This window comes from Emiliania huxleyi, assembly GCF_000372725.1.
Source record: "Emiliania huxleyi CCMP1516 chromosome Unknown EMIHUscaffold_139, whole genome shotgun sequence".
NCBI classification, from domain to species: domain Eukaryota; phylum Haptophyta; order Isochrysidales; family Noelaerhabdaceae; genus Emiliania; species Emiliania huxleyi.
The window spans coordinates 160,737-183,493 of NW_005201202.1; the positions used below are offsets into that span (position 1 = coordinate 160,737).

At 66.7% G+C, this 22,757-nt stretch overlaps 8 protein-coding genes across 8 annotated transcripts in view; 5 read left to right on the plus strand and 3 right to left on the minus strand.

Moving 5' to 3' along the window:
- Positions 1–2,259: 2,259 nt before the first annotated feature.
- Positions 2,260–4,274, plus strand: EMIHUDRAFT_227430 (hypothetical protein; the record flags this gene model as incomplete). The annotated part of the gene is made up of 6 exons (XM_005788022.1): positions 2,260–2,271; positions 2,398–2,663; positions 2,803–2,993; positions 3,596–3,708; positions 3,809–3,879; positions 3,971–4,274. The coding sequence occupies 6 exons, from the start codon at positions 2,260–2,262 to the stop codon at positions 4,272–4,274; spliced, it is 957 nt and encodes a 318-aa protein (XP_005788079.1).
- A 433-nt stretch (positions 4,275–4,707) lies between these two features.
- POLZ (DNA polymerase zeta catalytic subunit) lies at positions 4,708–6,680 on the plus strand (the record flags this gene model as incomplete). Its single annotated transcript, XM_005788023.1, has 6 exons — positions 4,708–4,805; positions 4,891–5,629; positions 5,668–5,724; positions 5,920–6,060; positions 6,161–6,337; positions 6,522–6,680. 6 exons carry the CDS (start codon positions 4,708–4,710, stop codon positions 6,678–6,680), a joined length of 1,371 nt encoding a protein of 456 aa, XP_005788080.1.
- Positions 6,681–7,355: 675 nt separating this feature from the next.
- Positions 7,356–9,466, minus strand: EMIHUDRAFT_71078 (putative ABC1 family protein; the record flags this gene model as incomplete). The annotated part of the gene is made up of 6 exons (XM_005788024.1): positions 7,356–7,705; positions 7,863–7,938; positions 8,003–8,108; positions 8,166–8,335; positions 8,594–8,827; positions 8,930–9,466. 6 exons carry the CDS (start codon positions 9,464–9,466, stop codon positions 7,356–7,358), a joined length of 1,473 nt encoding a protein of 490 aa, XP_005788081.1.
- A 2,031-nt stretch (positions 9,467–11,497) lies between these two features.
- EMIHUDRAFT_110736 (hypothetical protein) lies at positions 11,498–12,964 on the plus strand (the record flags this gene model as incomplete). The annotated part of the gene is made up of 3 exons (XM_005788025.1): positions 11,498–12,097; positions 12,266–12,327; positions 12,679–12,964. 3 exons carry the CDS (start codon positions 11,498–11,500, stop codon positions 12,962–12,964), a joined length of 948 nt encoding a protein of 315 aa, XP_005788082.1.
- A 155-nt stretch (positions 12,965–13,119) lies between these two features.
- On the minus strand, positions 13,120–14,516 carry EMIHUDRAFT_440932 (hypothetical protein). Its single transcript, XM_005788026.1, has 5 exons — positions 13,998–14,516; positions 13,781–13,825; positions 13,679–13,714; positions 13,556–13,602; positions 13,120–13,487 (listed from the first exon to the last, which is right to left on the minus strand). Exons 1-5 carry the CDS (start codon positions 14,232–14,234, stop codon positions 13,382–13,384), a joined length of 471 nt encoding a protein of 156 aa, XP_005788083.1. The 5' UTR covers positions 14,235–14,516; the 3' UTR covers positions 13,120–13,381.
- A 756-nt stretch (positions 14,517–15,272) lies between these two features.
- EMIHUDRAFT_467388 (hypothetical protein) lies at positions 15,273–16,189 on the plus strand. The gene is made up of 2 exons (XM_005788027.1): positions 15,273–15,816; positions 15,892–16,189. Exons 1-2 carry the CDS (start codon positions 15,367–15,369, stop codon positions 16,105–16,107), a joined length of 666 nt encoding a protein of 221 aa, XP_005788084.1. The 5' UTR covers positions 15,273–15,366; the 3' UTR covers positions 16,108–16,189.
- Positions 16,190–18,697: 2,508 nt separating this feature from the next.
- Positions 18,698–20,001, plus strand: EMIHUDRAFT_227438 (hypothetical protein; the record flags this gene model as incomplete). Its single annotated transcript, XM_005788028.1, has 4 exons — positions 18,698–18,805; positions 18,990–19,265; positions 19,418–19,603; positions 19,741–20,001. 4 exons carry the CDS (start codon positions 18,698–18,700, stop codon positions 19,999–20,001), a joined length of 831 nt encoding a protein of 276 aa, XP_005788085.1.
- Positions 20,002–21,851: 1,850 nt separating this feature from the next.
- Positions 21,852–22,757, minus strand: part of EMIHUDRAFT_71084 (3-oxoacid CoA-transferase) — a gene marked incomplete at both ends in the record, with an annotated part of 2,510 nt that continues 1,604 nt past the window's right edge. Inside the window, 3 exons of the mRNA XM_005788029.1 lie at positions 21,852–22,175; positions 22,277–22,315; positions 22,383–22,544. Of these exons, the coding sequence (XP_005788086.1) occupies positions 21,852–22,175; positions 22,277–22,315; positions 22,383–22,544 (525 nt within the window). The remainder of the gene's footprint in view (positions 22,176–22,276; positions 22,316–22,382; positions 22,545–22,757) is intronic.

Here is a 22,757-nt window from a genome sequence, read left to right on the forward strand (position 1 = left end):
GCGCGCGCAGCACCGGGGACCTGAAGCCCCTGGCGACCGCCGATCGGGTGCGAGCGAAACGAGCAGGAGATGCAGCCGCCGCGAACACGCGCGATCGGCAGGCGCGCGACCAGCGCCGCCGGCAGCGTGAGCAGCACGACCGGCGCGCAGCGCCGGCGGTCGCCAAGACCGTGCGCCCACAACGCGGCCAGTGCGGCTGCCCGGCGCACGCGGTGTGCGGCATGTGCGTCGACCAGGGCAAGCTCGCCGCGGCCGAGCAGGCGGCCATCGACCTGGAGACGCGCTTCCACGCCTCGACGAACGTCGTCATGGACCTGGAGCGGCCCGAGGACGAGACGGCGGCGCTGCTGCAGCGCTGCGTGCACGTCTCCGACGAGACGAAGCGGCGGCTGCTGGGCGAGTGGAGCGACGAGCGCATGGCGCACGCGCTGCCGCTGCACGCATGCGCCTCGTGCGGCGTGCGCGACCCGTCGCTGACGTACACGCGGGTTGACGTGTCGGCGCTGCCGCGTACTGTGTCTGTGCGCGTAGCCGGCGGCGAAGACGAGACGCGGCACGTGTTTGAGCTCTCACCCGAGCAGTTGCGGTGTTGATCGCCGCGGGAGCCCTCTTATTTGCAGCGAGAAGCGGCGAGAGACTGCGAAGAGAGATAGGAAGAGGCAGACTCCCTAGGGTGGGCGACGGCTAGCGCACCACACACCTCTCCTTAAAATCCCTGTGTGGTGGCGGCGTGCCGTCCTCCCATCCCTCCCTTGGGTTGTCCGTTTTCTTTATTTCTTTTTTCAGTGTATGTGGCTCTTACGTACATTCCCGTAGTATTTTTGCTTGGGCGGGCCTGATGCTGAAATTCTGCAAAAACCTGGCCGGCCCCTGCGGTGCCCCTACCTTGAGCACTTGAGCACTGGATAGGGCCGATTCCGCGTGGTACGGGACCCCTCGATCGTCTCGCCCTCCCTCACTGGTATGTTCATTGGGGGGGGTCATAACAAACACGGTACAGGATCGAGGTGCACGCTGCCGAAGCAGTGTCGTCCCCCCTCTCCCCGACGGCGATGGCGGTGTGACCGATCGAGCTACAAGAGGAGCTTGTTCAGCAGGATCCGGGGTAGTCAGGCGCACTACCTCACTGGGCCTGAGACCGCCGAGACGCCTCCCATCACCGTCTCGGATTCATGTGGGATCGAACCACTCCGGGATGGGCAAGCCCATCAATTTTCGTTTCGTGTTTCCCTGCACCTGCAGGCGATGGCGAGAGAGGGATGAGTGGAGCTGGGACGGAGGAGGGGAGGAGGAAGGGCGGGGGCCGGGCGGGGAGGGGGGGGGGGCTGATGTCTGACCCGCGCCTGCCCTCTCCTGTCCGCCGACCCTTCTGCCGACCCTTCTGCCGACCCTTCTGCCGACCCGCGTCTGCCGACCCTTCTGCCGACCCTTCTGCCGGCGACCCGCGTCTGCCGACCCTTCTGCCGACCCCTCCCACGCGGGATCACGCAGCCGAAGCAGCCACTAGACATCCGTGCGCCGCTCGAACACGCCTCTGCCGAGGCTGCGAGGCGCCGTGTGAGACATGCCGCGTCCTCGCCCCGCTCTCACTCTCTCTGCTCTGGTCGCGCAGGCGCCTTGCCGATGACCGGCGTGTCGGGCCCGTCTGCGATGGCGACGCAGGGGCGGCGCGGCGGCGGCGCGGCGGCGGCGGAGCTGGCGTCTCTTCGGCCGCCACGCCCCAGTTGCAGTTCGCCGTCATTGACGTGTCATGAGTATGAACCAGGCGCCTCACGGCTGCCAGCATCTCTGCCTCTTCGCCTTCGAGCTGCACGTGCGCACGCGGGGCGGGATGAGGCCTGACCCAGGCCGCCCCGGCAGCGATGCGGCGGGAGGCGCGGCTGAGACGTGCAGGCATCTGGCTCGTGCAGCCGCGAGGAGTGATAACTGATGACTGAGCAGGCGCGGCGGGCGGGTCAGCCGGCACGTCAGCGGCGCACGGTGCCCCGGCCGGCGGCGGGGACGAGATCCTGGCGGTCGTGTACTGCGTGCAGCGGGAGGACGGCGCGTGGCCGCTTCGCGGTCGCGGAGGCGGAGGAGGCGGAGGAGGAGGCGGAAGAGGAGGCGGAGGAGGCGGCGGCGGTGCAGAGGGCGGAGACGGTGGCGGAGGCGATGGGGGCGGGTGCGGCGGCGGGTTTGAGTGGCACGACGAGCGGAGCATGCGGTGCGGCGCCACCCTTCGGCCGGACAGGTCGTCCAGTTGACGATGAATGGCTAGTCATGCCTAATCAGGTACGGCGTCATCCTTCGGTCGGACCAGGGCGGGGGAGGGCTGGGAGGCGGCGCGGCGGCGCGGCGGCGCGGCGGCGGTGGGTGAGGGTGTGAACGGCGCCTCTTCACGCCGTGTGCTGTGAACAGGCGCGGCTGCGCGGCGGGCTGCTCGGGCGTGGCGTTGCTTGCACCGAGGCGCGCGTGGCTGGAGGGGAGGTGGGCTTGCTCAAGGCGCTCGCCGCGGCGGTGCAGCAGCACGACCCCGACATCCTACTCGCGTGGGACGTGCGGCGCGCGTCGCTCGGGTACGCGCTCGAGCGAGCCGCGGTGCTCGGGATGAGGCCTCCGCTCGTGCGGCTGCTTGGGCGGATGCCAGACTCGGACGACGGCGACGCGAGGGCGAGGCGGGACCCGTGGGGCGAGCAGCACGGCTCGATGGACTTGGCCCAGAGATAGCCGAGATCTAGCCGAGATCTAGCCGAGATCTAGCCGAGAGATAGCCGTGGGGCGAGCACGGCTCGATGGACCTGGCCTGCGGCCGGTTGGTCAGAGGTGTGTGGCGGCGGCGCCTCTTCACGCCGGCGCGGGTGTGGGCCAGGTCTGCGGCCGGCTGGTGCTCAACGTGTGGCGCTCCGCGCGGGCAGAGCTCAAGCTCACCTCGTACACACTCGACAACGTCGCCGCCAAGCTGCTCGCCGCCGTGATCAGTGAAAACACTACGATGCCGCCTGAGGAATCTATAGGTCGCCGCGAAGCTGCTCACCATTGTCGGCGCGGACGGGCGCCCTAAGCCACAGCACGCACCCGGCCCACGCCGAGGAGTGGCCAATCAGTCGTTGATTGCGAGAGCTAGGCGCCCCATGCCGCAGCGCGTGCCCGCCCACACCCACCGCTCGATGACGCTGTGGTGGGACGAGGCGCCCGCCCATGCCGCCGCTCGCCGAGGCGGTTGGGTGGTCCTTCATCCAGGGTTGACTATCTCAATCAGGCGCCCGCCGCCGTCCCGCCGGCCGCGAGCCGGCTGGACGCCGGCCGACTGCACGTGCTGCGCCACTACGCGACCGTCCTCCGCACCACGCTGCTCGTCGTCGCCAGGCGAAAGAGAACAGATCGGTGTTTGATACCCAAACAATACCTCATCGTTCACCACGCTGCTCTTCGCCAGACTGGATAATTGGTTCATCATGCAATAGAAGGAATGGTGTGATTCATCACGAGAGAGCTGCTCGTCGCCAGGCTGGAGGTCATCTCCCGCACCTCGGAGCACGCGCGAGTCTTCGGCACCGACTCCCTCTCCGTGCTCACAACTCAGCCATACCTCCTGACCAATCCGCTGCCCAATCAGGCATCGACTTCCACTCTGTGCTGGTGCGAGGCTCGCAGTACCGAGTGGAGTCGATGCTGCTGCGGCTGGCCCGGACGCAAGACTACGCCCTCCCCGCCACAAACAAGGAGCAGGTGAGGGGCCAGTCAGCCATCGAGTGCCAGGCGCGCAACGCAGCACCGCTGCTTTTACCCTCTCACATCGTCCTCACCGACTCAGCCGTCGAGTGCCCAGGCGCTCAACTTCGACCCCGAGGGCACCCTCTACTCGGACCCGGCCGCACTGCTCAGCGGGGGGCGAGAGGCGTGCGGTCGGGCGGGTGCCGATCGAGGCATGAGTTGATCGTAGGCGGCCGTGCTCGACTCTGCACGTTGTTGTCTCGTATTCGGTTGATAGGTCTATGACTGTGCCACAGGTGGCCGTGCTCGACTTTCGCTCGTTGTACCCCTCCGTCGTCTGCGCGTACAACTATTGCTACTCCACCTGCCTTGGCAAGCTCGAGGCGATACCACGGACCCTCCGGCGGGAGACGAACCCGCGCCTCGTCACACCTCTGCGCTGCGAACAGGCGATGGCGCCTACCCTCCGGAGGGAGGCGGGGCCGTCGCATAAGTTCGGATGCCTCGAGCTGCCTCCGCGTGCGCTCGCCACCCGCGACGAGGTGCACTCGTCACTACCCCTAGGACTGATTTCGCGCTAGCAGCTGCTAGCCACTCACTGAGCTACTAGCTCTCCACCCGCAAGAGGCGCTCGGCCATCGCACATGCCTCGCACACGCCCCTCGCTAGTCAGTGAGTGACTGGTTGACCGGCGCGCCTCCGGACGGACAGGCACACGGCCCCTCGGGGCCTCGAGACGCCGGCTGGCAGCTCCGCGCCGCCCTACGTCGCGTCGGAGCCGCCGCCCCGCCCGCCGACAGCGACCAGCCCACCTCTGCCACCAACCCCTCTGCCGCCGCCTACTCTCCCGCCGCCTCCTCTCCCGCCGCCCCCTCTGCCGCCCCCTCTGCCGCTCCCTCTGCGGCGGCTGGCGGGCTTCTGCGCGGGACCTACGCCTCGCCAAACGGGCTCCTGTTTGCGCGCGCAGCGGCGCGGCCTGGCGCGTGCTGCCGCGGTGCAGCGTGCAAGACGCCGATGACATCCTTCAAGGCATCCCTGCGTGGATCAGGCGTGCTGCCGCGGCTGCTGCGCGAGATATTGGAGACGCGCTTTATGGTCAAGCGCGCGATGAAGTCGCTGCCGCCCGGGCCTGCGCTTTCACTGCACGATCCATGGGCTGTGAGTGACAGTACTTCACCGTTGCCTCATTGCTCACAGGTCAGCGCTGCACCGCACGCTCAACGACCGGCAGCTCGGCCTCAAGCTGGTGGCCAACGTCACGTACGGGTACACCTCCGCCTCCTTCTCCGGGCGGATGCCGAACGCTCACCTCGCAGACGCCATCGTGCAGACCGGGAGGGAGACCCTCGAGGCGGCGATCGAGATGGTGCACCAGCGGCGCGAGTGGCGTGCGCGCGTGGTGTACGGCGACACGGACTCGATGTTTGTGCTGCTCGAGGGTCGGTCGGTCGCGGAGGCCTTCGCGGTCGGCCGCGCGATAGCCGAGGCGGTGACGGAGAGGTGCCCGCACCCGATGGAGCTCGAGCTCGAGAAGGTGTACGCCGCGAGCATGCTGCAGGCAAAGAAGCGGTACGTCGGCCTCTCGTACGAGTCGGCCAGGCAGTACGAGCAGCACGTCGCCGGCGACGCGTCTCGCGCGCCCGCTCTCGACGTCAAGGGCCTCGAGGCGGTGCGGCGCGACGCGTGCCTCGCGACGGTCAAGGTGATGGACCGCGCGCTGCGGCTGCTCCTCACCACGAAGGACGTGTCGGCCGTCAAGAGCTACGTGCTCCGGCAGTGCGACAAGCTGTGGACGGGCCGCTTCCCGCTCATCGACTGCGTCTTCGCCACCGAGATGAAGGGCGGCGCGCAAGACACCTTCGGGTACAAGTCGGAGGGCGTGGCGCCGGGGTCCGGCCAGGCGGCCACCACGCGGCTGCGCGCTGTGTCTGGGGATGTGATCTCGGGCTGACCTCGGCTGTGTCTCGTGGTCAGGTTGCGATCCGCAGGCAGAGAATCGACCCGCGCGACGCGGCGGAGATGGGGGAGCGGGTGTGCACCTCGGGGCGGGCGAGTCGACTACCCGAAGATGACCCGAGATGAGGCGAGATTGCCCGAGAGTAGGTGCCGTTCGTGGTGGTCGAGTCGGCCCAGTTCGGCGTCGCCGCGTCGTCGACCAAGGCATTGCAGCGGCCCTGCCCTTCTCACCTCGGATAATCTCGGGTGATCTCGGGTACTCGTCCGAAGGCGTTCAAACTGCGCGAGTCGGCGCGCCGCCCCGAGGAGCTGCTCCTGCACGAGCGCGGCCTCAAGATCGCGGCGCACTACTACATCTTCAAGGGCATCCTGCCCGCGCTCAACCGCATCCTCGAGCCGATCGGCGTCGACGTCTTCCGATGGCACACCCCTCCCGGAAGCGCGAGATGAGCTCGCCCAGCTCAGCCGCGGGCGTGACCCGCCGGGCGTGACCCGCAGGTACACCCTCCAGATGAAGCGCAACAACGTCCCTCTCGCGCTCGACCGAGCGGCGCCCGTCAAGGCGACCGGCCCGCGCCGGACCATGCACCAGTACTACCACTCGGAGCACTGCGTGCTGTGCGACGCCCCCGCGGCCGACGGCGCCGACCTCTGCGCCGCGTCCTTTGCCCGGCCACTGATGGACCAAGTAGTCCATGACTTGATCAGGCGCCACCCTCTGCGCCGCGTGCCTCGGCCGGCCTGGCGACGCCGCGTTTGCCCTAGCGACGCGGCTGCGGCTGCTCGAGCAGAGGCACCAGCCGCCGACGCGCCACTGCATGCTGCTAAGCAAGGTAACTATCATCGATTAATCGACGAACAGGCACGAGCAGACGACGCGTCACTGCATGCGCTGCACGGGCGAGCACGATCGCGACATCCGGTGCGAGGCGATCGACTGCCCCGTGCTGTACGCGCGGCTGAGGTACGAGCGGCAGGGCCACAACGCGAGGCAGCAGCAGGCCGCCGCGGTGCGGGCGCTGCAGTGGTAAGGTCGGTTCAAGCAGGTGTGTACGTACAAGCCTCTGTTCCGCCCCCTCTGGACGCGTCCACCCTCCGTCCAATCGAGCCGTCCGCGTCCCCACTAATACATACATATAAGTGTAAGGTACGGTGTACTGACGTACACTGTGACTGTGTACTACACACTAGTGTACGTGAAAACCCGGTCTGCGGGAAGCGGATCACCCTCTATAAAAACTAATTGTTGACAAACTAAAGAGCACGGTAAAGCCGTAGCTCTCTCGCTCGACCTCTCGACGCACACGCTTGGACAGCCGCTCTACGGCTTTAAGTGCCGCTCTCGTCTCCGGTGTCCGGACTCCGCGCGCCCTCCCCGCCTCAAGCTCAACACCGGCACCCCGGCTGCTAAAGCCGCGTAGCAGCAGCTGCGCGCGCGGTCGTGCACCGGCGCTTCGCGAGCGCCGAGAGCCGCGCGAAGCGTGTAGCCTTTGCCCTTTCGCGCGCAGAACGCCCGGGAACACGTAGCGCGGCGTGCCGGCGTCGGCAGTCTGGAGACTGGAGCACACATGTGTCTCGTCTCACACCCCGTCGCAGTGGCCGCGGGCCCCGCGCGCGTGCAAAATTCTTCTAAGAGGCATGACCAGGTACCTGCCATGCCTGCCTGTGCTGCATTTATCGAATTTATCGGACCGCGCCCCTAGACTCTACTCCCGCGGAGCAATCCGTGCGCCCTCGCGCAGCAACCGCTGCAGTACCGTGCGATCGTGCACTCGCTTCGCAAACCGCGCAGCTGGGCTGATCGCGCCAAAGATGCTGCGCGGCAGCTTGGCATGCGCCACGAGCAGCGGGCGGGCCGCATCCATCACGTTGTACTCGGGCACGAGCTGGCGCGCCATGCCCTCGAGGCACATCGCGTTGACGACGAGCGTGACGTAGTTCGCGCCGACGGCGACTCGGTGCTCGCGGATGAGGCTGAGCGTCTCCTGCTCGCGGCAGACGATGGTGAAGAGACGCCTCCCCCAAATGTGCCCGATCTCAGCTGCGTCTCGGCTATCTCTCCCTCAGCACGACGCCCAAGTCAATGCCGTGGCCGTACCCTCTGCAGTGCCGCCCAAAGCTACTCGCCATCGCGTCGGCAAACGCGACGTCGCGCAGAGACGCCTCGCCCGCAGGCGCGCCATAGCCTCCGCCGCCACTGCCGCCGCCGCCACTGCCACTGCCGCCGCCGCCGCCAGCCCAGCGCAGCACGCACCGCGCCGCGGCGCGGCCGTCTCCCTCCCCGACGGCCTGCAGACGCATTCACATCCGTCTTGGTTTGTCGACAGACTGCGGATGACTAGCCCTCGCCGACGGCCTGCAGGAAGCCGATGAAGTTGTGCTGCTCGCTCGCGGTGAGCACCGCCGTCATGCCGAGGTCGACCATCCCGATGGTGCCGAGCCCGCCCCGCCCGTCGGCGCTGAAGAGCAAGTTGCCTGTGCTCACAGCGCAGACAGCGTGATGAGGCGCCGTTCACGGCCGTTCGCAGCGCCGGTGGGCAGGCTCGCCGGGGTGCAGGTCGGCGTGCATCAGGTTGTCCGCGAGCAGCATCTTGTAGTAGATGTCGACGCCTTCCAACGGACACCCACCCGAGAGGTGACCAGCGGCCTGCGAGCGGCATTCGCTGGCAGCCGGCGCAGAGCCTCGCTGTACGATGTAGTGCCGCTGCGCAACGCTGAGCTGCCGCGCGCGGCTGATTGGCAATGCAGAGGGGGTGAGACGCTAGGAGTTGGGGCCGCAGAGATTGCTTGCCGCCTCTCGCGCCCGCGGATCGGGTCGTGGGCCGAGGCGGTCGCAGCGGCGAAGTTGATGTATTCGCCGATGGGCGCGCCTAGCACATGACAACACAATCACAGAGTAGAAGCTGCAAGACGGTGTGTGCCCTCGCCGTAGCGCGCCCGGCACGAGGGTCTCAATCAGAACACTCGGCGACGCCGAGAGAGGCGCGGGGAGGAGGACGTCGCCCCAAGCCTCGAAGTTGCGACCCACCAGCCGCAGCCAGCGAGCCTCCTCCTCGAGCGACGCCTGCCGCTGCAGCGCCCAGCCGAACTGCTTCACTGTCGACTGCGCGTCGAGCCAGCGCAAGCCGGGCACGCTGTCGACGGCGCGCGCAAGCAGCTCGAGCAGCCTGAAGTCCGCCTGTTCACGGGCCGTGAAGGTGTGAAGAGGCTGTGCATAGGCAGCGGCTCGAGCAGCTCGAAGCCGCGCCTCCAGTTCTGCCCCGACACGCGGGTGGCGAACCTTGACCGCCACCGCACTGCCGTTGAGCCGGGCGAGGTGGACCTGTGGGAGGAAGGAGTCTCGCATCACAGAACTGGCCGAGTCAGTGAGCCGTGCGAGGTGGACCTGGCCGATGGATCCGCTCGCCAGCGGCTCGTCCTCCCACGCGTCAAAGTAGTCTTCGATGCTCGCTCCGGTGGCCGCCTCGACCTCGGCGCGCGAGATCGCGGCGGCGTGGGCGGGCGCGTGCGCGTGCAGGACGGAGAGCGCCTCGCAGACAGACGGAGGGACGAGGTCCGGCCGCGTCGCCGCCCACTGGCCCCACTTTGTCAGCGCGGCGCTACGGCCGAGAGCGTGCCGCAGCGCCGGAAGGAAGAGGCACTGCTGGATAGTGGAGGAGGCCGCCGCCGCGGGCGATAGCAGGACAGCAGGCGACAGCGCGAGGCTGAGGACGAGTGCGCGATTCAGGAGGAGAACGGTTTGCGGCGCACAGGCGAGCAGCAGCGCAAGCAAGAGCGAGATGACGGCGCATCGTCGGAGGAGGCGCGAGGAGGCCATGGCGACAACAGAACGGAGGACGACAGAGCGGGCCTGGTTCTGGTGGGTTCTTGATCTCGTGCGGGAAGCCCCGGCTCGAACCCTTGGGGGGGGGGGGGGCAATGCGCGCCAGTCCCGTGCCATATACAAATAAAAAATGCAGCACGCATGGGCGACGCACGAACACAGAGGCACAGTCTGTCACATCACGGTGAAAGAAAGAAAAAAGATACGCCAAGGGAGGGATACACACGGTAAATAAATAAATAGATCATCTCCAGGGAGAGATGGGCGACGCACACGAACACAGAGGGACAGTGCGCACCCCGCCCCGCTCGAAGGCAGGGTGTGCATCAGAGCATCACACAGGTGGACTGTGATCTGTGGAAGCTGCCCGGGTACTATCCGTTGTGGTCGGGCGCAACCTCGACAACCTAAACCTCGACATGTGCATGGAGCTTTTGGAGCAGACCCCGCGCGGCCAGCGCGCCGCGCAGCTGGGCCCCGGTGGTCGCCAGGATGGATCTCGACCCCTCCGGCACGAGCACCGCGCTCGTCAGCGACTCGGCAGACTATGCCGAGGAGCGCGTTCGAACAGCGCCCCGCCGAGATCTCCCTCTCTGAGTACATACACCCCACGATCGAGACCGCCGGTCGGCAGCCCTAAAGCTGACTTTCCAGAGCTGCGGTCAGCGCCTCTCGTCGAGTGTCGCCGACCGCAGCTCTGCTTCGTTCCTCTACAATCGATCGAGGCTCATCTCTCGACAATCTCGGCTCCACCAAGCCGCCGGCCAGAGAGATGTCGCTGTCGAGCGCGGTGATGCGTGCCGTGGGGGTCGGTCTCCCTCCTAGTGGCCGCCTCCGCGCGGATTACTGGCCGTCTGGGAACTCGGCGAACTGCAGGGGAAGGGGGCGCGTCGGGAGGTTCTCGCGCCCGCCGTGTGGTGAGGATTCAAGCTTACGCCATAATGGGGGGCCAGCACGCCGGGCTGGTGGCCTTTTGTGGACAATGAACACAGATAGCAGTGCGGACAAAGATGGGGATCGGCGCCATGCACAAACACCTGGGCGTGCATTGTCCGCGCCTGCGACACGACACATTACAGAGTTTTTACACCTCACATTACACGGACGAATAACTCTCAGAAGTCCACACGAGACGCACCGGGGAAGGGGTGGGGGCGGCAGCGGTAGCAGCGGGGGCGGCGGAGGCGGCAGCGGACGCGCGCGACGGAGGGGCGGAGCAGCGGTCGCTGCTCCGTGTGCGGACAGGGATGGGAATCGGCGCCATGCACGCTCCTGTGGGCGCGCGCGCATTGCCACATTACTCTCGGGAGACGTACCGGGGAAGGAAAGGGGGGGGCGTCGGGGGTAGCAGCGGAGGCAGCAGCGGGCGCACGCAACGGAGGGGCGGAGCAGCGACCGCTGCGCGCGCGGTCGCTGCTCCGTCTGCGCCGGAGCGCGCCGCCAGCGCGCACGCCCTCGATAGGCTCGCGCGTGAGGAGGCAAGCGTGGCGGCGCGGGGAAGCGCGGCGGCGGCGGCGAGCACGCGAGTGGTCCGCGCGCGGCGAGGCGGACGGGCGATGGCCGGCGGGTGACGAGGCAAGAGAGCAGCCAACACCCGACGCGAACGGCATTGAACGTCTGCGCAGAAGCCATAGGGCAGTCAGTGGTGGGGCGAGGCGGAGCCGGCCGCGGGCCGGGTGCAAGGCGCCGGCCTTGGCGCCGCCTCGGCGCGCCTTCTTCAACTGACCGAGCTCTCCTCCAGACTCTTGGCGCGATTGCCGCAGCAGGACGGGGCGCAGCGGCGGAGTCGGAGGCGAAGGTGCAGCCTCAGGGGGGCGCGCGCCGCCATCCGAGAGCATCAATATGCTCACTCGGACGAGACGACCTTGCTCGGCTTCCGTAATTGTGCATGAGCAGCGCCCGGAGCTTCCTGGGGGAGGGGGGCGCGTCGACGTTGTCGAGGTGTCGAGGTTGCGTGTTTCGAGGTTGCATGCTCACGCTACTCGAGTTCCTCCTGCCACTCCTGCCACTCTCCGAGGCCACCCCATGCCACTCTCCGAGGCGCAGCTGCTCGAGATCCAGGCCGACGCGATGGCGGACGACGTGCCCATAGACCTCGTCACCATGTCCGAGTGGAGCGAGGCCGAAGCGGTCGCCTACTTTGAGAGTGGCGGTGAGACGGTGCCGGGCGCGGCGGGCACCTACACCCGCGGCGACGCTCCCACCGGTTCGACGCCTTGGCTGCGCTGCCTCGGGAAGAAGCCGGCGGCGACGCACCGCGTGGTCGTGTTCAACTGGACGGGCAACCGCGGCGGGCAGGGCTCGGCGCACAACCTGATGCGCCCAAACTGGTCGGCGGCGATGGAGGCGTCCGAGGTGTACGAGGTGCTGCTTCCCGGCCGAGGGATGCGCCAAAAGGAGGCGCTGCACACCTCGACCCGCGAGCTCGTCGCTGCGCTCGCCGCCGCGCTCGGCCCGGCGCTCCGCGGCGGCAAGCCCTTCGCCTTCGTCGGCCTCTCCCACGGCGCCCTCCTCGCCTTCGAGACCGCGCTCGCCATCAGCGCCGCCGCGCCGGGCGAGGGACCCGCGCTGCTGTGCGCCGTCAGCGCCGAGGGCCCTTCCTGGCCCGGCCGCAAAGGCGGGCCGGTGATGGAGTGAGCAACAGCGATCGTCCTGTGCCGTGCTTGATTACCCAACTGTCAGTGAGGCACAGGCGAGCTGCACAAGCTCGACGACGACGCCTTCAAGGCGACGCCTCTGCCGCCACGGGCTGGGACGGAGGCCTTCGCTACTGATTCACCAGCCCGCTAGCAGGCGATGCTCGCCGACAAGGGCGGCACCGACTTCATCCTCCGCGACGCCGGCCTGACGAAGATGTGCCGAGAGAAGCCGAGATGAGCCGAGAGGAGCCGAGAGGAGCCGAGAGGGGCCGAGAGGAGCCGAGAGGAGCCGAGAGGGGCCGAGAGGGGCCGAGAGAAGCCGAGAGGGGCCGGGAGGGGCCGAGAGGGGCCGAGAGGGGCCGAGAGGGGCCGAGAGGGGCCGAGAGGGGCCGAGAGAAGCCGAGAGGGGCCGAGAGGGGCCGAGAGGGGCCGAGAGGGGCCGTGAGGGGCCTCAATCAGACGCGATCAAGCGCGTTCAGACGCGTTCAGACGCGGTCTCTGGCATGCGAGTGCCGGACATGGCGACCCTGTGAACAGCGTCTCTTCACAGCCAGCCGGCGTGAATAGGTACGTGCCGGTGATCCAGGCCGACCTGGCGCTCGAGGAGACGTACGCCCCGTCCGGCGGCCGGCTGGGCGTGCCTGTCCTCGCGGTGGTTGGCGAGGCGGCGGGCCGAGACAAGCAGCGCACGTGCGTGCCGCGAGAGGCAGCCGCTCTCTGGCTTGAGGCGACGAGTGCCGCTGGAGGATCGAGGGTGTGCTCTCTGCCGGAGGTGGACTGGTACGTCTTCCAGGAGCCCGCGGGCGCGGCGGCGGTGCAGCGCGAGGTCGCCGCCTTCATGAGAAGCGTCTGAGATGCCCTTGGTGATGCTCCGATAAACCCGCCGGATCTTCTTCGACAACGATTTTTCTTTTTTGGAAGGGGTTGCGCCGGGGCCGCGCGGGGGGCGGGCGCCCGCCAGGATCCCCCGCTGACACACCCCTCTGCCTCTCCTCTCAATATGATAAAATAAAAACAAATAACAATCTCCGCGGAAGAGCTCAAGGGACACAAAAGAGCATCGACCCGAACCGTCTGCGGCACACACTGCACATCACACGCCCCGCGTTCAGAGTCTCGAGTTCAGAGTCGCGCACGCTGCAAATCTCGTGGCCGGTTGCGCGCTCGCCTGACTCTCTGAGCCGCGTCGCGATACGCGAACGCCCGCGCAACCCACTGTATGTTGAAGGCCCGCCCCAACAGGCGGAGACAGAGGAGGGGGTTCCCAAGGTCAGAGCGTCTTCTCCTTCGAGTCACGCGCGCCAGCCAGCTGCTTGAGCTGCTCCTCGACGGCGGCCGGCTTGACGCCCGCGCGGTGGCCGTACCAGTTGAGGTACCTATTGACCATGCGTGCCTGCTCTTATTTATGACTCATGACGCGTGGTGGCCATACCAGTTGAGGCACCTCTCGACCACCCATTCGGACAGGAAAGCGGGCAGCCGCGGCAGCGCCTGCATCGCGAGACTTGACGAGTAATCGGGACTGGGCGTGTCGCAAACTGTTCGCTAACAGCAGCCGCGGCGGCGCCTGCATCACGTAGCGCGAATCGCAGCCGCAGTAGACCTCCGCCTGTATGAAGCACAATGCACATGACACATCACGGCACGGTATCTCGCAGCGGCAGCAGACCTCCGCCTCTGGTGGGGAGAGAGTGGTCGCCGCGCGGACCAGCGCCTAACCAACGGAGAGCTCACTCAGCCCATTTCAACCAATGCCGAGTGGTCGCCGCGCGGACCGGCGCCTCGCTCGCGCGGAGCGGGCTGGGCCTTGGGCGGCGTGGGCGTTGGGCTCGGGTTCGGGGATGGGGTTCGGGGGTCGGGGGTGGGGCTTGGGCTCGGGTGCACGCCTCGTTGACGCGGAGCGGGTCCCAGGCAAAGTCAATGAGCAAGGCGTCGCTCGAGTACTCGAGGCACTCGAGCACGGCCTCGCCGTACTCGGCCTGCTTGGAGGCGGCCATGCGGTCCCACGTCTTGCGCACGTAGTCGGCGCCTCGGAAGGTTCCGTCGGCGGCGACGATGAGCGGCGTCTTGTGGAAGGAGGCGAGGACGGTGGTGACGCCGATGCCAAAGTGCTGGAGCTCCATCCGGAGGCAGGCGGCGTACGTGTCGCACGCGTGCTTCGACGTCGAGTACGGGGAGAGGTACGCCACCGGAAGCTTGCCTAGAAGGCTCCTAGAAGGTTCCTAGAAGGTTCCTAGGAAGGGGAGAGGTACGCCACCCGCAGCTTGCCGGCGATCGACGAGTTGATGACGAACCGCGGCTGCGGCGGCGCTCCCTCGCCCCCCGCCCGCCGCATCGCGGCGGTGCGCTTGAGGGCGGGCAGGAGCGCCTTGGTGAGCCGGATCACGCCGTAAAAGTTGACGTTGATGTTGGACTCGAAGTCCGACATCGCCAGCCAGTCGATCGGCCCGCCGGCGGCCAGGCCCGCGTTGCAAACCACAGAGAGGAGCGCGCGGCGGCCGCCGCCTCCGAGCCACTCGTCCACGGCCGCGACGGCGGCGTCGACGGACGCGTCCTTGGTCACGTCGAGGGCGACCGGCACCAGCCGCTCGCCTCCCGCCGCAGCCTCGCGCAGCGCCGCTCCTCCCTCTGGCGTGAGGCAGCCCGCAAAGACGGTGTAGCCGCGGCCGGCGAGGGAGAGCGCGGCTGTCTTGCCGAAGCCGGAGTCGCAGCCGGAGATGAAGATGCCGAAGCGGCCACGCTCAGTCTCGGCCAGCTCCAGCTCTCCCGCCATCGCCGCACGGATGGCGCGCACGCACTTGTACGCAAGGACAAAGGGCGCCACCAGGCCGGCGGCGAGGCAGAGCAGCGTCCAGTGGAGGCCCTCGACGATGTGGCCAGCAACTGGGTGGTGGAGGAAGACGTTGACGGCGTTGAAGGCGGCGCCGGGCGGCTGGCGTGCAGGCACAGGCATGACCAGGAGATATTTTTCTTCTTTTGCCCTTGACCTTTTTTTCGTCGTGCCAGAGACGGCGAGGTACTACTTCCCGCCTGCTGTGAAAACATGAACACTGTCGCCTGTCTGCTATAGCCGCAGCCACTCCCAGCTGCTCGGTGTGAAGTTCGTACACCGAGCTCCGCAAGACTGGGGCCCTCCGGTCTTCACAGCGGAGTTTGCCAGCAGGCTGCTCGCGCCGAGGCTCGCATTCTCAGGTTGACTCAGCCGCGAGAGGCGTGGGAATTTCTCGCCAGCCTTGCAATCGATCGATCCGCTGCATGTGTGTGACACTCCTGCTGGCCGTGGCCGGCGCGCTCGCGCTCCGTCCCGGCGTGCACGTCTGCAGGTCCAGTCGCGGCGGCGACGTTTCCATGAAGATCCTTCGGCACCAGGCGGGCGCGAGCGCCGACTCGACGAGCGCGGCGCTGGACCGGCTGTGCGGGGCTCCGTCCGGCGTGTTTGTGCTCTCGTACACCGAGGCGGGTGCGCTGTCCAACTCTCTCCTCGAGAGGGTAGTCGCAGACTTTGAGGCCTCGGAGCTGTACGGCGGGCCGGCGCTAGCGTGTGCCCAGATCGTGCGCGACGGCGGCGGGCCGCAGGATGCGCTCTGCGACCAGCGCGGGGTCACCGTCTTCCCCACCACCGAAGTTTGGCAGAAGGGCGCGCTGGTCGCCACGGTCGGCGCCTTTGAGCTCGAAGCGACGCTGCGTGGGCTCGGCCTGCGCACGGCGCGCCGCGCACCTCGACGTGGTGGGCAGCGCGGCCGAGGGACGGCTCCAACGCTTCCGAGACGTGTCCTGTAGGCCGCCACGTCAACGTGGAGCAACGCGGCCAAGGGCTCCGACGCAAAGGGGCTGCCCTCGGCCACCGCCGTCGATGACATCGACTTCACAGGCGGCGGTGGGGAGGGAGGGAGGCCGATCGACATGGGCAGAAGGGGCGACCGCGGGATCACGCAGGACTACTTCCCGTTTGGCGACACCGACAAGCCGGGCGACGAGATGGGCGATGCCAAGTGAGTCGGAAGGTGAGACGTTTGAGAGCGCGTGGGTTTTTGTGATTGTCGGTGCGTTTTGGTTTTTTTTTAGGAACAAGCAAAGGAGGCGACGCACGCCACCCCCCGGGCCCGCCGACAGAATCCCACACAGTTCACAGAACCTTGGAGACGACACACATAGGTGGTAGACAGCGCCCCAACGCAAAAAGGCAAAATTCACCAGTGTGGGATTTCGCGCAAACCGCAATTTCGCTTGACTCTGAAAAGCTCGCATGTACCTCCTGCGAGCGCTGTGATCGCCGCAGACTGGCTCCGACTTGACGGGCGCATGGAGACGTGATGCCTCCATGCGCCCCGTCGCGTCGAAATCGACATGTGAGTCGATCTTTGGCCCGCCAGAGGTACATGCGGCGTTTTGGGCGACAACAGCGCTGCGACCGCGAAGTGGCGGTGGACATGCTCCCATGTTGCCGACGCGGCGCCGGAGTGGCCGGCGCTGCTCGCCGCGACCACGACGGTGCAGAGGAGCCGAGTGCAGTGACGATCCAGAGGCTACCTGGGTCACCAAGTGGTGGACCTTGCCCACTCTGAGCAGGGCTGTGCTTTGGTGTGGGGTTGTGTTTGAGCATGTGTGAAGTGGGAGTGCGTGCCGGCGGTGTCTGTGGGTGAAATAGGCGTGTGTGAGGCTGCAGAGCCGGGGTATGCGAGCCAGAGTGGGCTTCATCACCCAAAATAAGGACCGTCTGGGACAGCTCAGACTTGATACTGATGGGCCTTGGCCAGGAGAGCGGCAGGGAAGGCGAGGTGGTGAGATGGGAAGCCGCTTTGTCGGCACCTGGACGTGTCGCGATGACCTGTGCCAAAAAGCGTTGTTTGCGGCTATTGCTCAAGACTTCGGGAGAGAAGGCCTACATATTATGACTTCATCCATGCGCCTGGTGCATGAGAGCTGTAGGTCGGGACATATCACGGTCGGTGGCGCCGATAATGACCTCCGAAAAGCCCTCGCAATCGCTCCAGATGGGTCCACCGGGGACGATCTCGAGCCCTCTCCGTGGCATCACGAGCCGGTATGAGCCTGAAGACCCAATATTCGTGCGGTCTGGCACTCCACAGTTCAGACCTGCTCCTGGTAGGCCTGGGCCAGGAGAGCGACAGAGAAGGCGAGGTGGTAAGCTGAGAGCAGGAAATAGCGCTTCGTGGCACCTGCTTCGCGACAAGGTCACACGCGGACTCTCCAGCCTCTCAGCTCACTAGCTCGCCTTCTCTGTCGCTCTCCTGGCCCAGGCCCATCAGTAGCAGGCCCGAGCTGTCCCGAACCGCACTTATCTCGGGTCTTCAAGCTCACACCGGCGCGTGATGCCACGGAGAGGGCTCGAGATTGTTCCCAGTGGACCCCATCCGAGCCGATTGCGAGGGCATTTCGGAGGTCATTATCGGCGCCACCGACTGTGAAATGTCCCGACCCACAGCTCTTCTGCACCAGGCGCATGGATGAAGTCATAATATGTAGGCCTTCTCTCCCGAAGTCTTGAGCAATAGCCGCAAAAGGCGCTTCTTAAGTGGCCGTTTCGGAGCACCGTGTTGCCTTCGGTGGCAACGGTGGCAGGGTGGTGTGGCGCGAGAACAACCTCGACCCGCGAGCCCTTGCTTGGCATGCCAGTAGGGACATGTCATGCCGTGCCAGGAAGGACGGTATTTCCACCTCTATAGAGCCTGGGGCGGTGAGACTCAGCGAGATTACTGCGTTTTGCCGACTCGCGCCCCGTCTGCTGCACGAGCCAAGGCGCACGTCAGGCACCGTGGGGGGCGCGCACGAGCGTCTGACACCGTTCATCCGACTAGAGAATTGTAGTAAGGAGTCCGTACTGCAACCCCAAAGTCCGACAATCGATGTCAATTGCTCTTCCGCGCCCTCCACGGCGCGCACCGTTCTGGGACTTGCACACCCCTCGCGGCCCGTCTGCTGGATGGAGCCGACATCACTGCCTAAGCCTCGACGGCTCCATGGCCGGCATGTTGGGTACTATACGGGCGGCGGGAAGTGCGCTTCCTGCCAGGCGCTAGCGGTGGAGCTTGGCTGGCTCGATACTGTGCACTCAGGCCCGGAACCAGACGGGCTGCGTGGTGACGACGCGCCGGATGCCGTGCCGACGGCCGACAAGATGCCCGACGCGACGGGTGGGACCATGTCAAGCCGGGGACGGGGCGGTGTTATTTAGCCGCAAGTCTTACCGGGAATGCACGCAGCGCCAGAAGGCCGCGGTGTGGCTCTGCGAAGGCTGCCACACGCACCAGCGCACCACACAAGCATGCTTGCCCGGAGGGCCGGTCTCTGCTGGTTGGGTGAGCGGTGGGGGAAGATGCTGTGCAGACCGAAGTAGTGCGTATTATCGCTTCTAGCTTGGAGTGTGTGGTCTCTACAACCCCTACACCACATCCCACACCGGTAGAGCTCGACTGCACCTCGGCAAGTATACGAGAAAAAATCTTCGACGCCTACTGACACAAGGTTAAGGAGAGGAGTGTGGTGCTAGCCGTCGCCCGGGGATCGCACACTGAATTCTTTTTGCCCCGGCGCAGATGCCCAAAACGCAACGCAAACACGCACGATGCCGCTCACCTGCGCGCCTATTGCGCAGCCTGGCGCCAGCGCCATCGCTCTCGGCGCCGCCCTCGCTGCGGCCACCTTCCTCGTGCCGCTGCCGCAGGGTTGGAAGGTGTTTGCCACTCAATCGCCCACCCTACCGCCGCTCTGCCGCCGCCGCTCGCCTGTCATCACCGCTCGCCTATCGCCGAGAAGCGCCGCAGCCGACATCGCGCCCTCCCGTCGCTGCGCCGCTGCCGCCGCTGCCTCGCCTCGGTCGCCTTGGAACCGGCCCCTTGCGGTGACCGCCGCCGCAGGTGTGGCGGACGCGCTCGAGCCGCGGCATCTCTCTCCTCACGCTGCACCTGACGGTGCTCTTCGGCGCATCGAGCATCGCGACGATGATCGGCTTCAAGCAGCCCGCCCTCGCCGCATGCGCCCACGGCCCAGGCTGCCTGGCCTCGCTCCTCGACGCCCTGCAGCAGCTCGCGGCCGCCGCCTCGTGGACGGGCGTGCTCGCCGTCACCCTCCGCACGCCCGAGTCTCGCTCCGCCTCCTCCCTCCTCGCCGCCGGCGCCGACGCCTCTGCGGCAGTGCAGCCGCCTCGCAGCAGCCTCCCGTGAGCCCTCCCGCGAGAAAGCTGCCTCTAGGCCTGACGCTGTGCGCCGTGGCGGCCGCCGTCGGGACGAGCGCTGCGCTCGCTTCCGCTGCACCGTGCTCTCAAGCCTCGCTGCTCTACGCGCAGGCCCTCGGCTGGGTCGGTTCCGCCATCGCGGCCTGCCAGTTTGCGCCGCAGCTGCTGGCCACGTGGCGGCAGCGCGGCTCCGGCGCCCTCTCGTACGCAACCTACCTGCTGCAGACGGCGGGCTCGCTGCTCGTCGTCCTCAACCAGGCCGTCTTCCAGCAGGACTCGTGGCCCGTGTGGCTGCCCGTGCTCGTCTCGGCGGCCATGCAGGCGCGCGAGATCCATATCTCGGCGCATCTCGGCACGTCTCCGCATCTCGGCACATCTCCACGTCTCGGCCCATCTCCGCACGCCTCTCCGCACGCCACTCCGCACTCCTCAAGGCGTGCGTGCTCGCGGTCGGCATCTTCTTCGACCGGCCCTGCTGCCGCCCAGCCGCCGCCGCCCGCCCGACCTCGCGCTCGCTGCTCCCGGAGTTCAACGCGCGCGCGGAAGATGGGGGCGGAGCGACGGCCGGGCGGCGGCAACCGCTGCTGCAAGGCGCGCTGCCGGCGGAGCAGGCAGCGGACGGGCCCCCGGAGGAGGGCGGGGAGCCGCAGCCCTTGGGCGCGGCAGTGGAGGAGGGGCGAGGGGGGTCTGGGTGACATATGAACGTCCCTTTCCCATACTGTGACCTCGCTGGATGGTAGCATATGCGTTGAAAGCACGTGCTCGCACAAATAATTTAATTATTAATTTATTTCAAATACAGAGAAAGTGAGAGATCAGCCGCCGGCGGGCGAGCCGGGGTGTTTTTGAGGGCCGGTCGAAAGCCCCGAGACACACACATCACGAATAATTAAATACAGAGACGACTGACAAGTCACAAGATCAAGAAATGGGATCCGACAGTGAGACCGGTCAAACTGGAGGTCTCCGGTGTGTGCTGGGCGACCAGTGCAATCGAGAATCAACTGGAGGACTGATCGCAAGGGTCGCAGGTGCGTCGCAGGTCGGGGTGATAAGGCCGGCTACGCGACCATCGAGATCGAGCTGAAGAACGAGAAGGCCGCGGGCGACCGCGAGTCGGTGAAGGCGGCGGAGCGCTCGTACGTCGAGCGCACCGAGCCAAAGAAGAAGGAGCTCAGCTCACCAAGGAGCAGCTCGCGGCAAAGGCCGCGGCACGCAAGGCCAAGAAGACCCGGCAGAAGGCGCGCCGGGCGCAGGAGGCCGGCGAGCGCGCCGCGAGCGAGGCCGAGCGCTCGGAGCCCCCGCGCGCGCAGCTGCGCGAGAACATCCAGTAGCTACGTGATGGCCGGGCTGCGGTCTGCAGCTGCGCAGGCGCGCAGCCAGGCCGGGGCCAACATTTGGGTCGAATACTCGCTGCCCCCGGAGAGGGACGACGGGTATCGACGCGGCCCCAGCAAGGTGTACGCCACGGTTCCCCAGGGGACCGTGGCGACGACGGTTGCCCTAGACTGGCTCGCGAACGAGCTGGCCGGGCGCGGCAAGATTGATGCGAGCGGCATGCCGCGACCGCATGGTCATGCACCTGATGACGGCCGCCGGCGCCTCGGCGCCGGTCGACGCCGTGTTCAGGTTCACGGCCGGCGAGGCGATGCAGATCGAGGACGACGACGAGGACACCGACCGCTCCGAGGAGTATTCCGACGACGCGGGAGGGTGTCCGACTAGCTGGCCTCACCCATATCTTACCTTCTGCCCCCCCCTCCTGCAACCCCCCAGGCTAGATGGAGTAGTCAGATGAAGATTCTGCCCCACAGCACACAGCCCCTTTACGCTTTACCCCTTCACCCTCGCCTCGCTGCTTGGTGTTTCTGAACACGTAGACGTCCACGCTGTGGGGGTTGTGTCTAGGGTTGTGTGCGGGTCCTACTGTGTCTGGGAGGGAGGGAGTGGGGTGCAGGCTCACCCACGGCACCGGGCCAGTGCTTGCACTTTGAATGCCCTCCTCCCCTTGTCCCGGGCGTGGAGATGCGAGGGTCGCCCCCCCTTGCCCTTCGAAGAAGCGAGGATACACAGGCACGGCTCCGGCACGGAGCAAACACCTCCTCCCCCCAGATACACACAGGGAAGCGCGGGTGGGTCAACCAAAAGCACACACACAACGAAGACAGCGCGGCCGCGGGCGGAGAGGTGGGACGGACGGACGCGATTCATTCTAATGTCGAAGTAATTCGCCAGCCCAACGGCGCGGCGACGTACGTCCCTCTGGGGCGCAGCGGCCCTCCTGGCAACTTGCGCCTTGTGGGCGAAATGTTCACAAACTGTGTTTCCCCCCCACCTCATCCACCCTATAGGTTCCCCATCGTGCATCGAGCAATCGTCCGCCCGCGGGCCCCGCGGTCCGCCCGCGGTGTTGAGAGAAGACTAATCCTGTGGGGGAAGCTACCGCGGGGGGGAGAATGGGAACTTATCTTTTCGTTTTTCGCGGGCTGACGAGCCGTAAACTAAAGCTGAGAGCTGTCCTTACTACTAGTACGTAGGGCGAAGACTACTGCCGCATGGGCCTGAGGGCGTCGGAGACGTCAAAGTCGGCGGCGGTCGCGGCCCGCACCGACTCGACCGTCTCCCCCTCCCCGACCTCCGCCAGGAGCAGGCCCGCGCCGTCCGGCTTCACCTCGAACACGGCCTTCTCCGTGATGATGAGCGAGACAACCCGCTGGCCAGTGAGCGGGAGCGTGCAGCGCGGCAGCACCTTCGGGTTCCCCTTGCGGTCGGTGTGCTCCATGGTCACAATGACCTTTGAGCCCGACGACACGAGGTCCATCGCCCCGCCCATCCCCTTGACAAGCTTGCCCGGGATCAGGTAGTTGGCCTACGGGCCACTGCGCTGCTCTGCACGAGTGCAGTGAGTACGTGTCCTCTCGAGCGCTAGTTGGGAGACAAGGGTCGTAGTCCGCTTCTAAGGTGGTTGACCATGTCGCCGTTGGCGGCCACCTCCATCGTGCCGAGCACCTGATGCAATCAATTCAATGAGTCACGTAGATGAGAAGGGCCAACCACCCCCCATCGCGCCGAGCACCGTCACGTCGCAGTGGCCTCCGCGGATCATCGCGAAGGAGGTGTCGGCGCTGAAGAAGGAGGCGCCAGGCAACGCCGTCACCGTCTGCTTGCCGGCGTTGATCAGGTCGCAGTCCTCGGCGCCGCGGAGCGGGAAGGGGCCGGCGCCTAATCTCGGGTTGATCTCGGGTCATCTCGCGCGGGGAGGGGAGAGGAGTGGAGTGGAGTAGAGGGGAGGGGAGGGGAGGGGAGAGGGGAGGTGATACGCATTGTGGAGGGGAGGGGAGGGGAAGGGAGGGGAGAGGAGAGCAGAGAAGATCGAGCGAAGCGAAGCGAAGCGAACCCTAATCGTACAGGAGCGGAGAGGACAGGAGCGGAGCGGAGCCGACAGGGACGA

Excerpts from the sequence above, each read along its gene's own strand:
- EMIHUDRAFT_440932 (XM_005788026.1), bottom strand. The coding sequence starts at position 14,234 with ATGGAGCTCCAGCACTTTGGCATCGGCGTCACCACCGTCCTCGCCTCC. Across the intron at positions 13,826-13,997 it reads ACCCGCTCCGCGTCAACGAG|GCGCTGGTCCGCGCGGCGAC; the intron begins GCGTGCACCCGA and ends TCCGTTGGTTAG. Across the intron at positions 13,715-13,780 it reads TCTCCCCACCAGAGGCGGAG|GTCTACTGCGGCTGCGATTC; the intron begins GTCTGCTGCCGC and ends ATACAGGCGGAG.
- EMIHUDRAFT_467388 (XM_005788027.1), top strand. The coding sequence starts at position 15,367 with ATGTGTGTGACACTCCTGCTGGCCGTGGCCGGCGCGCTCGCGCTCCGT. Across the intron at positions 15,817-15,891 it reads GTGGGCTCGGCCTGCGCACG|GCCGCCACGTCAACGTGGAG; the intron begins GCGCGCCGCGCA and ends CGTGTCCTGTAG.